Source organism: Panthera onca, chromosome C2 (assembly GCF_046562875.1).
Source record: "Panthera onca isolate mPanOnc1 chromosome C2, mPanOnc1 haplotype 2, whole genome shotgun sequence".
NCBI lineage: Eukaryota > Metazoa > Chordata > Mammalia > Carnivora > Felidae > Panthera > Panthera onca.
The window spans coordinates 131188654-131203434 of record NC_138347.1 but is presented as its reverse complement, the minus strand read 5'-3'; the positions used below and the strand labels follow the sequence as shown (position 1 = coordinate 131203434).

Genomic DNA, 14781 nt, shown 5'->3' with positions numbered 1-14781 from the left:
CAGTGGGTCTCAGAGTAAGAATGTCAGGTATTTTGGTTTGAGTGCCCCAGAGGCAAGGATTTAAGTGTAAATGGTTCACTTGGGAGGTAATACCAGAAAGTACCAATCGAGGAGTAGGGAATTGAGGTGCGGAGGCTGCCAAAAAGATGTGCGGGTCAGTTACCACTGTGGCCACCAGGGCCTATTCCCGCTGGGGAACCCTGGGAAGCTGCATAGAACACGCACTCCGAGTTCTGCCACCTGTGGGGCAAGACAGCTGGGTATTTATACTCCCTTTTCCCCCATGAATTATTTGTTGAGGGCCACTCCCTAGAAGGAGCTACACCTCCCCTCATACCTCAGCCTCCTGTGGGCCTGGGATGAATGGGCCACAGTCACCAGACAAAGCCCTCAGGCAAAGAGATACAGGTTTTGTAGCTGGAAATTGGGCAGGTGAACACTGAACAGGTGAGAACAGCAGTTCCATGGTTAGGGTCCAGATGACAGCAACTGACTGATCAATTTATTGATATGTGAATGCATGTGTGTCTGAGAGAAATGCAGAGGAAGTTTAGCTTTGTGTCTGGTGCAATGAAATCCCTATGTGCCTCTATGGTATATGGCAGTGTTTGGGTATGTGTCTTGGTATCCAGTGTGTGAGAGTGAAATGGAGAAGCCAAATGAAAATCTAGTGTCCATAATGAAAATTTGGAAGAATCTAATAACTTTTCCAAAGCACTAATGTGCACTGAATGCCACCAAGTCATGGAAAGAATAGTACTACTAGAAGCAGATATTTTGGAAGTACTAGCTGCATGCCAGGCACTCTGCTAAGTGAATACCATGGATTATCTCGTTTAATCTTCACAAAATTCTATTAGGTAGGTACAATTACCACCCTCATTTTTTAAGTGAGACAACTGAGGCACAGAGAAAACTGAGTCACTTGTCGCAGGCTATACAGCTAAGGGAAATGAGAAACATTCTCATCTGACCCCTCGGTTTTATTGATGGAGAAACTGTACCACACAGAGGCAGTGTCTTGTCCAAGGTCACACTGGTTGCTTTGGGTGGGGCTAGTACTAGACTCTAGGTACTCAAATACCCCCATGCTCCCTACTTGTCACATTTAATCAAGTATTGAGGTCTCCCCTCCTGCTGTTCCATGTATAGAGGGTGCTAAGGATGCATCATGAGAGAAGTGTGTGGGGAAATAGCATGCGTGGTTTACCACCTACCTGTTTCCCTTCCATTGCTCCTCTCATCTCTTTGAATGTCGAGGTGAATTCTCCAATGAAGTCATGTTTGCCATTGGAGTCCCAGTCCCATACTATGCACTGCAAGAGAAAGGAAGTATCTTTTAAAAAAAATTAAGAATGCATCCACAGTAGCTGAAGGCAGTGTGAACTTTATGAGGAAGAACTGATGAGAGATGCCAAAAGCCCAGCACTCTTAGATTGTGGCATTTTGGATGTAGTATCCCTTTGGTTTCTATAGTCTTTTTTTTTAATTTTTTAATTTTTAATTCCAGTGTGTAGTTAACATACAGTGTTATATTAGTTTCAGGTGTACAATATAGTGATTTCAACAATGCTATACATCATTCAGTGCTCATCGTGATAAGTGTGCTCTTAATCCCCTTCACCTATTTCACCCATCCCCCCACCCAGCTCCCCAGCAATGATCAGTTTGTTCTCTATCATTAAGAGTCTCTTTCTTGCTTTGTCTCTCTCATTTCCCCCTCTGTTCATTTGTTTTGTTTCTTAAATTCCACATATGGGTGAAATCATATGCATTTTTCTTTCCTGCCTTCTTTCACTTAGCATTATGCTCTGTAGATCCATCTATGCTGTTGCAAATGGCAAGATTTCACTCCCAGTGGTTTCTAGAGTCTTTACTTAGTCTTGCCACTACAATCTCAAAGCAGCCCTGTGATTCATCAGTGACTAATAATTTGCCCATTTTTTAGATAAGACTAACAGGACCAAAAGTATATGAGTGACTCACTGAAGGACTATCTAGTGAATGGAAATCTGGGATGGGAAGGCAGATGTCCTAACTCCAATTCCAGTGTTCTCCCCCATAGCAGAGAGCCTCCCTGGTCTAGAGCTGGAAACTGATGCCTGACTCCATGTCTGTAGCTTCTACGATGGCAGTTTAGGTTTAATGATTTGAATGGGACAATACTAATCACATTTTCTTTTTCCATTTTTTTTCTGAAGGCAAAAGCATGATGCTAATAATGCTGCATAAGAAGGCAAACAAGTGAAATCTTTTAACTGTACCCATATGAAAAATGGGTGGAAAACAGTGACAGGTAAGTCACACTGGTAAATGTCAGGCATCCATCACAATGAGACACTCACTTCTACAAGAAGGCTCTTTCAAGCAATATTGAGGTTAAATTCTGGGCCCCCAAGCAACACTCTGTAGAGTGACTCAGATTAAATCAATAGCCCTCCCTCTGTTTGGTTACACATACATAGGTAAAGAAGGAATTCTCCATTTTTTCCAGGGTGCAGGTTGTGGAATAAGGTCTCAGTCTCAAGCGCTGTAGATGTCACTTCCATATATTAAGCTAGTGATTTGCACCAAGGAAGTCCCAGACCTCGAATAAGATGAAGGCAGCAAAAGGGATCTTTTACTCCAAAGTTTCCCCTGGAATATTGGGGTTCTAAGAGGCAACCTGTTCCTTCCTCAGGATGCAGACCTCTCTGGCCAGTCCTGCCTGAAAAACCTGACTTAACTCCTTTCTCTGATCTGTGGGATGCCTCAGACCTAAAATGAATTGTGTCCAAAAAGAAACATAATCCCCCCGCCCATTGATTCTTGCTCATTTATTTTCTGTCATGGTGAATTGTGCCAACACTCAACCAGTTGCTACAAAGAGAAAACTGAGTGTCATTCCTGATACCTCGCCTAGTCCTGGCTCCCACACCAACTCCTGTGCATTCCGTCCCCTATGGCTGGACTCCAGCACTGGCTGGTCTCCTTGCCCTCTCTCTTATGTTCCCCACCCCCAACCCCCCAATGCTAATCCACCAATCAGGCTAATTTCCTGCTTAAAATAAAAAAATGCATATAAGCTAACAGGTCTTCTAAGGACTTTCATGATCTGACTTCCTGGATATCCCCAAATTCACCCTTTACAATCCATGCATACAACATTTCAAATTTTCTTTAATATGAAGTTGGTTGGAATAAAAAGCATTTGCGACAAATTTTTTTGAGGCATCTTAAAGAAAAACTAATTTCTCAACTTTTGCTTTCTCTTTTAATGTGGAGGCTATGGTAGATAATTCTTTCACTTGTAAAACATATTAAGAAGTCCTTGTTATGAAGGAGATTGTATTAGAATAAATCAAAATGGTAGAGGTTAAGACAAAGGGAGCTCAACTGCTCTGCTGAATAAAGTAATGTCAAGTTGAATTTTCCCTTTGTAACTAGAGACATAGACATGGGGCCCAGCGGTGTGGGTTGAGAAGAAATTAGGCAAGGATTCATCAGAGAGCTGAAGATGGGCCTGACATTGGGGTTGGGGAAAGTAGGAGACAGGTAAGGAACTTTGGAAACTGTGAGGTCTAATTTTCAAAGGTCAAGTCATTTGACCCTGTCTACTTCCTCTTCTACTAGTCAGGTGCCCTCTCTACTTCCTCTTCCCTGTTATCCTTAAGACTGTAGTAAATCTGCCACCCATTATAGCATTTTCTGGTGGTGACTTGGAGAATAAAGGAGAGGGGCTGTGTCCATGTTTTGGGACAAGCAGACCAGACTGCAGTGTGATATGGCCCACAGGGATTGAGAACTTGGGGGAGAAGGGCTGTGGAGGGAGAGTCAGACAGATAACTCCAAGGAATGGAACCCCACAGAAACACTGGGGAGGTTATCAACTTCTGGAGTACATGGAGTTAGAACTCAAGATATCCTATTTCGGTTTTGAAAGAAACTTCAATCCCAGGAAGTTGGAGAATAACAATTAAAATTCAGTTGAAACCATTACTCAAGTTACACTAACTTTTCGGTCATTGCATGTTTACTCAATTGGTAGATGCTAAAAGTAAACTACTAATAGTATCTGTTATCTTAACCTTAGTCTCTAAGTGAGGGAAATGTGCAACAGAGTCCCCAGATGATCCAGGATGGACATTTGTGTCTACATGAAAGGATTCGGTGCTGTTTTCAGCCACTGAGATCATTACAGCATAACCTAGTCTGAGAACCATTTAAAGCGCTGTCATAGGAAAAGGTATTTCAATTTACTTTGACTCCAAAAGCGGGGAAGAAGTGGTGAGGAAGTTACAAGGAAGTAACAAAGAATTATACCTGTCCAGAAATAGTCATCTGTGTAAGAGTGAGTGTTTTATTACTGGAAATGTTCAAGAAGAAACTATTCCCCAAAAACGTGGTAGAGAAAGCCAAGTGGAGAATGTTATAGAGGACTGGGTGGGATGTTCTTTTGAGTTTTCTTCTCCCTTGGAGATGCTAAGATTATTTGGAGCTGTATAGGTTGCAAAATAACCTATGTCAATGAAAGGCTTAGCTCTTTCTGATGGAAATGATAAGCAATGCAATGTTTGTTAGGAGTGATGAGAACTCCCTTTTTAATTCAAAGTAGGATGAAGTTCTACCTCATTTATTCTAATGGCCAGGGGAACCAATCAATGAGTCAGTCATTTGGAAAAATCCGTTCAGAATGTGTATTATAAATATCACGTTGTTGAACACAGTCAGTTGATCTGCAGTTACTTACAACCAGGTGTTCTTCTCCCTGTTTGCCAGTCCCTCCCTCCTTAGACGTTTATGACATGGTCCGGGACACAGAAAGAAAGAAGGGCAGTTCTTGGGACCCTGTCTTTAAAGCTCATAACATTGCCTGGTCATAAATACAACCATGGGACACCTGAGTCTGACACTCAGATATTCTTCTATCTCTGGGGAGGAGCAGATAAAAAGACAAAGGGGGCAGAAGCACATGAGCGAGAAGAAATGGAAGCAGCCTTTATAACACTCTTCTGCCTTGACGAAAGAGGTAGGAGTCCCTCCTTCCTGCCTCCCTAGTCACAGTATAATACAGAAAAAGCAAGAGAGGATGTATGTAGAATTTCAGTCTGCCACATAATCTTAGGCAAAAACCACATGTCACTCTTTTTTTGCCCTCCCTTAGATTTCCTGTCATACTTTAGTTAGTTACCGTCCCCTCCCACCTGCCAACCACAGCATTCAGGATGTTTGTAATGTGCTATATGTCAGGGGCAGAAAGGGAGTGACCACTGAAGCCCCATGGACTGGAGGCTGAGTCAGGCTTGACGGGACTCTAATCCTGGCCTCCCCGGGGCAGGCCCTGTCACTGACATGGGCCCTGCTTCTTCGATTGGCTAGCATGTCTCATTATGGCAGACACAGAATTCTGTTTTGACCTTTTTCAGAAGGGACCCTAAAGGAAGGAAGACAGTGAAGCAGAAAAACAAAAACACTTTTTCCGTCTCTCCCTGCCATGCAGCTGGCTTGTGACAGCTCCGAGGAGGCTGACAGAGGAACACATCTTGGTGCAAAGTAAACAGATCAACTGCCCTGCAGAAAAACCGAGACAGAGGCAGGATTCTTGGTGTGAATCAATAAGGAAGCCTTGACAGATCTGTGAGAGATCAGCAGCTGGAGACTCTATGAGCCAGAAGTCTTCTCAAGTCCCTGCATCTCTCAGTGGAATTTAGCATGCAATCTTACAATGTCTGAGTACCACAGACAGTCCAATCAACTCCTTCATTTTACAGAGGAGGAAATGATGGCAGAGAAGTGAAGTGGCTTCTGTGCATTCACCCAGTGCAGGGCTGGGACTAAAATCCAGGTGTTCCATGTCCCTCATTTCACAGCTACCACATAAATGGAAAATTATAATAATTGCAACATATATAGTGCTTACTGTGTACCAGGCACTATTCTGAGCACTCAGTTTATATAAATTAATTTTATATATGAAAACATACATATCAACTCATTTAATCCCCAGAACAATTTATTGTTATGCTCATATTACAGATGAGGAAACTGAGACACAGAGAAGGAAAGTAAATTTCCCAAGACTACTCAGCTAACACTAGATAATCTCCGAACTAAAAGAAGTTCATAGCATGTCTTAGCTGATCATGTTTTATGAACTCATGCCACTTGGTTTATGGTCTTTAATCCTTCACGATAACGTTGAAATGACAATATTATTTTTACCATTCACAGGTAATGGCCATTCACAGGCTTAGAGAGGTTAAGTGACTTGACTGGACACCTAGAAAGTGACAAAGATGGATTGGAATCCAGGCGCCTGATGCACAGGTGATATATTTTCTGTTATACCATACTGCCTCTTAATGGAAGCGGAAATTCAGAATTTAGGTCTTGTTAGTTTGCTCTGTGTAAACAACTCCATTCTGTGATTGAAACTATAAATTATTAGGATTCTCCAAAGCTCAATAAACACACCAAGCAACAGAGAGAACCTGTTCACTGTTCCCACGCAAGGAGCCTCATCGATAGCAGCGTGCACATTGTCTCTGGGGTCCTTAGCTTGGTCTGTGAAATGCATGGATAGGTGCGTCTTGAGGGTCTGTACTACTCCATCCGGTTCTTATTGGACATTTGCATTGAGCCCATTAGAAGAAAGATATGTCATCTTATTTTTCATTAGCCTTTTGTGATGGTCAGTTTTATGTGTCAACTTGGTGAGGCTACAGTCCCCGGTGACTTAATCAAACATTAATCTAGGTGTTGTAGTGAAATATTGTATAGACACAGTTAATCAGTTCATAGTCAGTTGACTTTAAAATAAAGGAGACTTTGTGGATTCCATATGAATTTCAGGATCGTTCTTCTATTTCTAAAACAAAAACAAAAACAAAAACACACCATTGGGATTTTGATGGAGACAACATTGAATCTATAGACCACTTAGAGTAGTATGGATATTTTGAATGGTATTAAGTCTTCTAGTACATGAACACAGAATGTCTTTCCATTTATTTGTGTCTCCTTTAATTTCATCGATGTTTTGTCATTTCCAATGTGCAACTTTTAGCCTCTTTGATTAAGTTTATTCCTAAGTGTTCTATTATTTTTGATGTTATTGTAAATAAGACTGTTTTTTGTTTTTTTTTTTTTTAATGTTTATTTTTGAGAGACAGAGACAGAGCATGAGTGGGGTAGGGGCAAAGAGAGAAGCAGACACAGAATTGGAAGCAGGCTCCAGGCTTTGAGCTGTCAGCACAGAGCCTGATGTAGGGCCCGAACCCACAAGCTGTGAGATCATGACCTGAGCTGAAGTCGGACGCCCAACCAACTGAGCCATCCAGGTGCCCCAATAAGACTGTTTTCTTAATTTCCTTTTTGGATTGTTCATTGTTAGTATGTAGAAACACAACTGACTTTTGTATATTAATTTTGTATCCTGCAAGTTTACTGAATTTGTGTATTAATTCTAGTAGTTCTTTTTGGTGGAGTCTATAGGGTTTTCTACATATGGGAATCATGTCATCTGCAAACAGATAATTTTACAACTTCTTTTCCTATTTATATTTCTTTTTTTTTTTTTCTTTCCTAATTGTTCTGGAAAGGATTTCGAGTATTGTGTTGAGTAGAAAGGGGGAATCCTTATCTTGTTCCTGATCTTACAGGAAAAGCTTTCAATTTTCACCATTGAGTATGTTGTTAACCATGACCTTTATTACTTTGGAGGTACATTCCTTTATACCTAGTTTGTTGAGCATTTTATCATGAAATGGTGTTGAATTTTATCAATGCAGAAGAGCCAAAGCAATCTTAAGAAAAAAGAACAAAGCTGGATGTACTATAATTCTAACTCCAAAATATATCACAAAGCTACAGTGATTAAAACAGCATGGCACTGGCATAAAGACAAACCTGTAGGCTAATGAGACAGAACAGAAAGCCCAGAAATAAATGCACACATATATGGTCAACTAATTTTTAACAAGATATCATGAATACACAGTGAAGGATAGTCTCTTTAACAAGTGATGTTGGGGGGGGGGGCGGGGGGGGCGCCTGGGTGGCTCAGTCGGTTAAGCGTCCAACTTCGGCTCAGGTCATGATCTCACAGTCTGTGAGTTCGAGCCCCGCGTCGGGCTCTGTGCTGACAGCTCAGAGCCTGGAGCCTGTTTCGGATTCTGTGTCTCCCTCTCTCTCTGCCCCTCCCCTGCTCATGCTCTGTCTCTCTCTGTCTCAAAAATAAATAAAAACATGAAAAAAAAAATTTTTTTAATAAAAGAAAAACAAGTGATGTTGGGAAAACTAGATATTCAAATTCAGGAAGAAAGAAAGAAAGAGAGAGAGAAAGAAAGGGAAGAGAAAGGAAGGAAGGGAAAGGAAAGGAAAGGAAAGGAAAGGAAAGGAAAGGAAAGGAAAGGAAAGGAAAAGGAAAGGAAAGGAAAGGAAAGGAAAGGAAAGGAATTTGATTACAACCTTTCTATGCATAAAAATCAACTCAAAATGGACTAAAGATTTAAACATAAGACCTGAAACCATTAAAATTAAAGAAGAAAACATGGTGGAAAGCTTCGTGACATTGGTCTTGGATATGACATCAAAAGCATAGGCAACAAAACCAATGTCAAACTAAAAAGCTCTACCCAGGAAAGGAATCAACAAAATGAAAGGCATCTTCTGAAATGGGAGAAATATTTTCAAACTATATATCTGATAAGGGGTTAATTTCCAAAGAATATAAGTATCTCCTACAACTCAACAGCAAAAAAACTCCAAATAGCCCAATTAAAAAATGGACAAAGGACTTGAATAGACATTCCTCCAAAGAAGATACACAACTGGCCAATAGGTATATGAAATGATGCTCAGCAACATTAATTATCAGGGAAATGCAAATCAAAACTGTAATGAGATATCACCTCACATCTGTTAGGATGGCCATTACTTAGGGAAAAAAAACATGACAAAAGATAACAATTGTTGGCAAGGATGTGGAGAAATTGGTACCCTTATACACTGTTGGTGGGAATGTTAAATGGTGTGATAGCTATGGAAAACAATATAAAGGTTTCTCAAACAATTAAAAATATAAGTACCATATGATCTAGCAATTCCACTTCTGGGTATACATCCAAAAGAATTGAAGTTAGTGTTTTGAAGATATCTGCACTTCCAAGTTCACTGCAGCACTATTCACAATAGCTAAGATATGGAAACAACCCAAGTATCCACAGACAGATGAATGAGAAAGAGAATGGGGTATATATACACAATGGAATATTATTCAGCCTTAAAAAAGAAGGAAATCTTGACATTTCTGACAACATGGATGGATAATGTACTAAGTAATGTAAGCTAGTCACAGAAGGATAAATACAGCTTGATTCCACTTTTATGAGGTATATATAAGAATGGAACTCATGAAACAGAGACTACAATAGTAATTGCCAAGGGCTGAGGGGGTTGGGAGGGATAGAGAAGGTGTTGTTCCAGGGTTATAAGGTTTCTTATGCTAGATGAATACGTTCTAGAGATCTGCTGTAAAACATAGTCCCTATAGTTAACAATATTGTATTATGCACTTGAAAGACTTGTTGAAAGGCTAGCTCTCATGTTAAGTGAGGATACAGGACAATTTGGGAGGTGTTGAATATGTCTATCATTTTGATTGTGGTGATTGTATCATAGGTGTTTGCATATGTCCAGATTCATCAAATTGCATGCATGAAATATGTGCAGTTCTCTGTATATCAGTTATATCTCAATAAAGCTGTTAAAAACAAAGTAAAGGAGACTTTCCTTGATAATCCAGGTGGGCCTGATACAATCAGTTGAAAGGTCTTAAGAGCAGAACCGAGGCTTTGTTGAGGAAGAAGAAATTCTGCCTTGGACTGTCACTTCAGCTTATGCCTAGGAGTGCCAGTCTGCCCTTCCCAAGGCCTTGCTCTAGGGATTTCAGATTTGTTTAGTCACCTCAACAATCATGTGAGTCAATTTCTTCCAATACATCTCTTAAACTATATCCCCCACCAGTTCCGTTCTTCTGGTTAAGCCTGATCGACACACCTTTCTTCATCTCCTCCCTTGCATTCATATATTCAAACTTAGGAGTGAGTTTTCAGTGACACTTGGTATTCCCATACTGAGATGCTAACATTTATTGAACACGTACTTGGTCCCTGGAATTTGGATTTTTTTTACATTTTTTAAATGTTTATTTATTTTTGAGAGAGACAGAACACAAGTGGGGGAGGGGCAGAGGGAGACACAGAATCTGAAGCAGGCTCCAGGCTCTGAGCTGTCATCACAGAGCCTGACGTGGGGCTCGAACTCATGAACTGTGAGATCACGACCTGAGTCCCAGTTGGATGCTTAACCGACTGAGCCATGCAGGCACCTGGTCCCTGGCATTGTTCTAAGCATTTGACATGGTCAAACTCATTTAATCCTCAAGGTAACCTTACCAATGGAGAGCTTTTATAATTGTCTCTACTTTATAGATGAGGAAATTGAGAAACACAGAGGTTAGTTATCTACTGCTAGTACAGAATATTTGGTGTTCAGAGTATGGCTGACTTTGACATCAGAGTTCTCAGGGACAGAATCTGATCCAGTTCCTGGTAGGAAGGGTGGGCTGTCCAAACCAGGAACATAAAACTATATAACTGCCACTGATCACTGAAGAATTCTTGTAGATGAAGGGAATCTGATCTTCTCTTGACTTTTCACATTTCAATTTTTGTTAATATTGTATACTTGTCATTTGTCTGGATGAAGCAGAATTCACTGTCAAATTTCTCTTGGTTCCTTAGTCACACCATCCCCTTAAGCTTCTATTGCAGTCTGTTTATATCTGCTTTAATATCTCCAACTATGTGGTCACCACTGGTCTATATCCACAACTTGAAGGAAACCTTGGAGCACTCATATTTTTATCAGGATATAGCACAGTTCTTGGGCACAAGTAAGAACTCAGATAAATATTTGATACTGAATGAAAAAGGTCTCTCTCCCTGAGTGAAGTTGATGGCAGTTCTCCAAGTGTTCGGTCCTGTCTACATTGCAAAGGGAAGGGAAGGTATTGCAATCATCTTGTTAATTTTTATTAAAGGACATAATTGAACTGGATAATAAGCTTTGGTGGTTGTGGACATGGGTGTAGGAATGTAGGAAAAGGGATTATGGACACAATTTAACAATTGTAGTCATAGGTGCTAGGCACTGGGAAGCAGAAGAGAGAAGTTCTAGTCTGAGCTCTGTAGGCAGTGCTGTGAGATCCCAGGAAAGCTTCTCAATCTCTCTGTGTTTCCTTCTCTACAAAATGGGTGTCTGGGGATTGAAAATTGGAACAAATGTTCTGTGAGGTCCCTTCCAGATCCAGAATTCCCTAGTTATATGGCATTACATCTTTATTCCTTTTTCAACCTTTTGCTTCAAAGTCTGAGACTATCATATTAAAGTAATACAATTCTCTTTAAAAATTTTTTAATGTTTATTTTATTATTTTTGAGAGAGAGACAGAGTGTGAGTGGGGGAGGAGTAGAGAGAGAGGGGAACACAGAATCTGAAGCAGGCTCCAGGCTCTGAGCTGTCAGCACAGAGACTGATGCAGGACTCAAACCCATGAATTGCGAGATCATGACCTGAGCTGCAGTTGGACACTTAAACACTGAGCCACCCAGGCGCTCCTAAAGTAATACAGTTCTTAATTAACTATCAATGCCTGATTAATGTGATAATACTCTCTTTGTTCTCTTTTATTAGATATGTTTATACGCCTTGGAAAGCTAAAAGCCAATCGTTTATGGTCTCATGATGATCCTCACAAAACCCCCACCCTGAGAAAAGGGTCCATTTTTACAGATGATGATCATAAAATGCAATAAGGCAACTGAAGGTGGCCTATTTCCAAGTGCAGAGGTAGCAAGAGGTGAATAAAGCTGTGAACCTGGTTTCATTTCTCTACATCCAGGGCTCTTGTCATTATACCATTATACCATTACACTATTATAGCTTGACAATATACTTCTGCAGGTGCCTTTCCAATGGTAAGCTTTTTTCCCCTTATTCTTTTCTTTTCTTTTCTTTTCTTTTCTTTTCTTTTCTTTTCTCTTCTTTGCTTTGCTTTCTTTTTTTTTTAAATAATCAGCTAACTCATGATATCTGACCTCTCTCAGGGAAGAATACACTTATATACATTTTTAATGTTCTCTTTGATAATAAGAACTCTTTAAAATTGCTTGGAATGACTAATCCAGGTGGCGTCTTACTAGGTTCATTTAAAGATGTAATTTTAAATTGAGACCATCAAAATTAAATGCTAACAATGTAGGAATCAAACTGTGTTCTCATATCACTCAGTCTAGACCAGTTTTTTAACTGTAGCTTTTGGGAAATCAGGCAATATTCCAGCATTTTAAGGAGGATTTAGGCAAATATATACAATCATATTTCAGGACAGCCATGATTAGGGATTTGTGAGAAATTCATCCATTCTTTAGTATTTGGGATCACTTCTTTTTTGTAAAAATGCCATGACAACCCTTAACACAGTATTTGTTTAGTAGTTTACAGCACCATAAATATCTATAAGAAGAATATCAAATATATATAATTTTTTATTTGATGGTTGTGACTTGGGCACAGGCAGACCTTGGCATGGGTGTCCATGGGAAGAGGATCTAAACCCCTTTGGTTATCATCTAATCACTTCATTGTGATTGCTCACTGGCAATCGCCATCTGACATTAACCCAGCTGTTAGCATGGTAATTAAAAGTAGTTCCTCCATTGTGACATGAATACTCTGACTTGGACTTCTGAGTTTGGCAGGGCAGGGTTCCATAAGAAGCAAAGACAGAGCTTCATAGTAGAGTAGAGACTGAAGCTGGATCCAGTATATGGTAACATACAGGATGTAGATGGAGGGAAGAATTTCTCAAATAAACATTGTGTAGTTACAGCTCTAGAAGTGGCAGTCAAGGCTGAAGCCTCCAGCATGTCCATCTCTGGGAGCTATCTTCACTGGAATTGTGGGCAGGACTAATGGAAGTTTGTCTGTATGACAGCCTGAGTGTCTTCTGTGGGACTCCATCTAAGATGAGGAGACAGTAGGCTGACAAGATGGGTCCAGAAACAAAGAATCGGATTTTACAGGAGTGGGGCAAGGCTGAGTAGAGTCTGGTAACAATCGCTCAGGTTTTTCCACAGGCCTTGCCCCTGTGTCTGAGTTCCAGGGAGGGGACTTTCAGTAAAAAGGCAGCCCGAAAGAACAGTTTTCACGAAATAGCAGGGTCTTATAGCAGAGAGAAAATGGTGCTGGAATCTTTAGGATCCACGGAATATGACCCCTCTTGTCTTGGGGTTAATGTTTCTGACACAATTAAAGTGGAGAAGCGCCCTCAGCTTGTTTCAGGTGTAGCAGAAGCAGGAGACAATGCACAAAAGGAGGGTGGATGGCATGGTCCAGGTCGTGAGGTAGCTGAAATGACTTGTGGATGAGCATGTGCAAGAACTTGCCTGAAGTTTTCAAATAAGTAATTGAAGGGTGAACTTTAAAGGGGAGGGAGAGAGGTCAGAGGTCTTACTTTAGCTGATAAACAAGACCTAGTAAAATGTAGTTCTCTCACCAGTCTTTATTTTAAAATCTATGCTAAATATTGGGGGTGCCAGCATGTTTTAATTCCAGTGTGGGCCCTGTAAATGTGTCTGTACACAGTCATCCACCATCTGTTTTTCCTGACTGGTCTGCCCTCATCACTGATCCCCACCTCAAGAGGAAACACAGAGCATCTGGGACACGAAGTCTAGATGCAGTGGAGGAGTGCTCTGTGTTGCTTTTCAGTACTGTATGTCCAGAATGATCGGGCTTCCTCTAATCCTGAAACTCAGACCAGGTTCTTAGTGGGAGAAGCATCCCAAAGCACAAGTTCCCCTTGTAGACTCAGGTCAGTGCCATTTGACTCAATCTGTTTTTTTGGTTTTAGACTTTTTTTGCTGTTAACTGCTTTTTCTTCCAAATCTGCTCCCAATTTACACTTTGCATTCACTACATTTCTAGTTGTCAGGTCAAATTTCCTTTTCCAAATTAGAGATTTGGTTATGGAAGTAGTTACCTCCAGAGGAGGAAATACCTTGATGCTGAGGGTAAAATGCTAGTGGTTTGATAAGAGTAGAAATGGCAGTGCTCTTGGGAGTCATTCATAATTTGATTCAAATGTCTTCCCTTTCACTGGACAACTGTGTAATCATTACCAGGTTCCTTTGTCTTTTTATACCCAGTTTATTTATCTCTAAGGTAGGGATGATAATTCCTCTCTACTACTAGGTTGTTGCAAGAATTTATTAGACACACATATATTATTTATCACCTCCCATGGAATAGAAATTGTGCTGGCAATGGGTATAAAGAGACGAAAGACATTATTTCCTGCCCTCAAGATGCTGACAATTTAGCGCAGGAGATGCACTTGTAGGTAGATAATAATCACACAGAGTGGAAATCGCAAAACTAGAGGGTTGCACCAAGGGTTGTCTAGGAGTGTTCACTGTGGAGAGTCAGGGAAGGCTTCTAAGGGCAAATAAGAAAATAACACTTGCTGAATGGCATATGCAAGTATAAGAGCTCTTTATATTATTTATACAGAAGGATAAATGGCTAAAAGAAGATCCTTTTCTGAGCATAAAGGACAGATAGAGCAGGAGAGCACCCTGGGTGCCTGCGGGACAACTGGAGGATGCAGAGCTACTCTCTCCTTCCTCTTGTTTACCGTTGAGCCTGTACAGAACTGGAATGTAATCTGTCCAATTG

General features: G+C 40.6%; 1 protein-coding gene across 2 annotated transcripts in view; it reads right to left on the bottom strand.

Annotated features, from left to right (window-relative positions):
- CPNE4 (copine 4) overlaps positions 1–14781 on the bottom strand; it is a 493123-nt gene that overhangs the window by 45475 nt on the left and 432867 nt on the right. For both annotated transcript variants that reach the window (XM_078432340.2, XM_060638666.3), the window contains exon 8: positions 1218–1316. In XM_078432340.2, coding sequence (XP_078288466.1) covers positions 1218–1316 — 99 coding nt within the window. The remainder of the gene's footprint in view (positions 1–1217; positions 1317–14781) is intronic.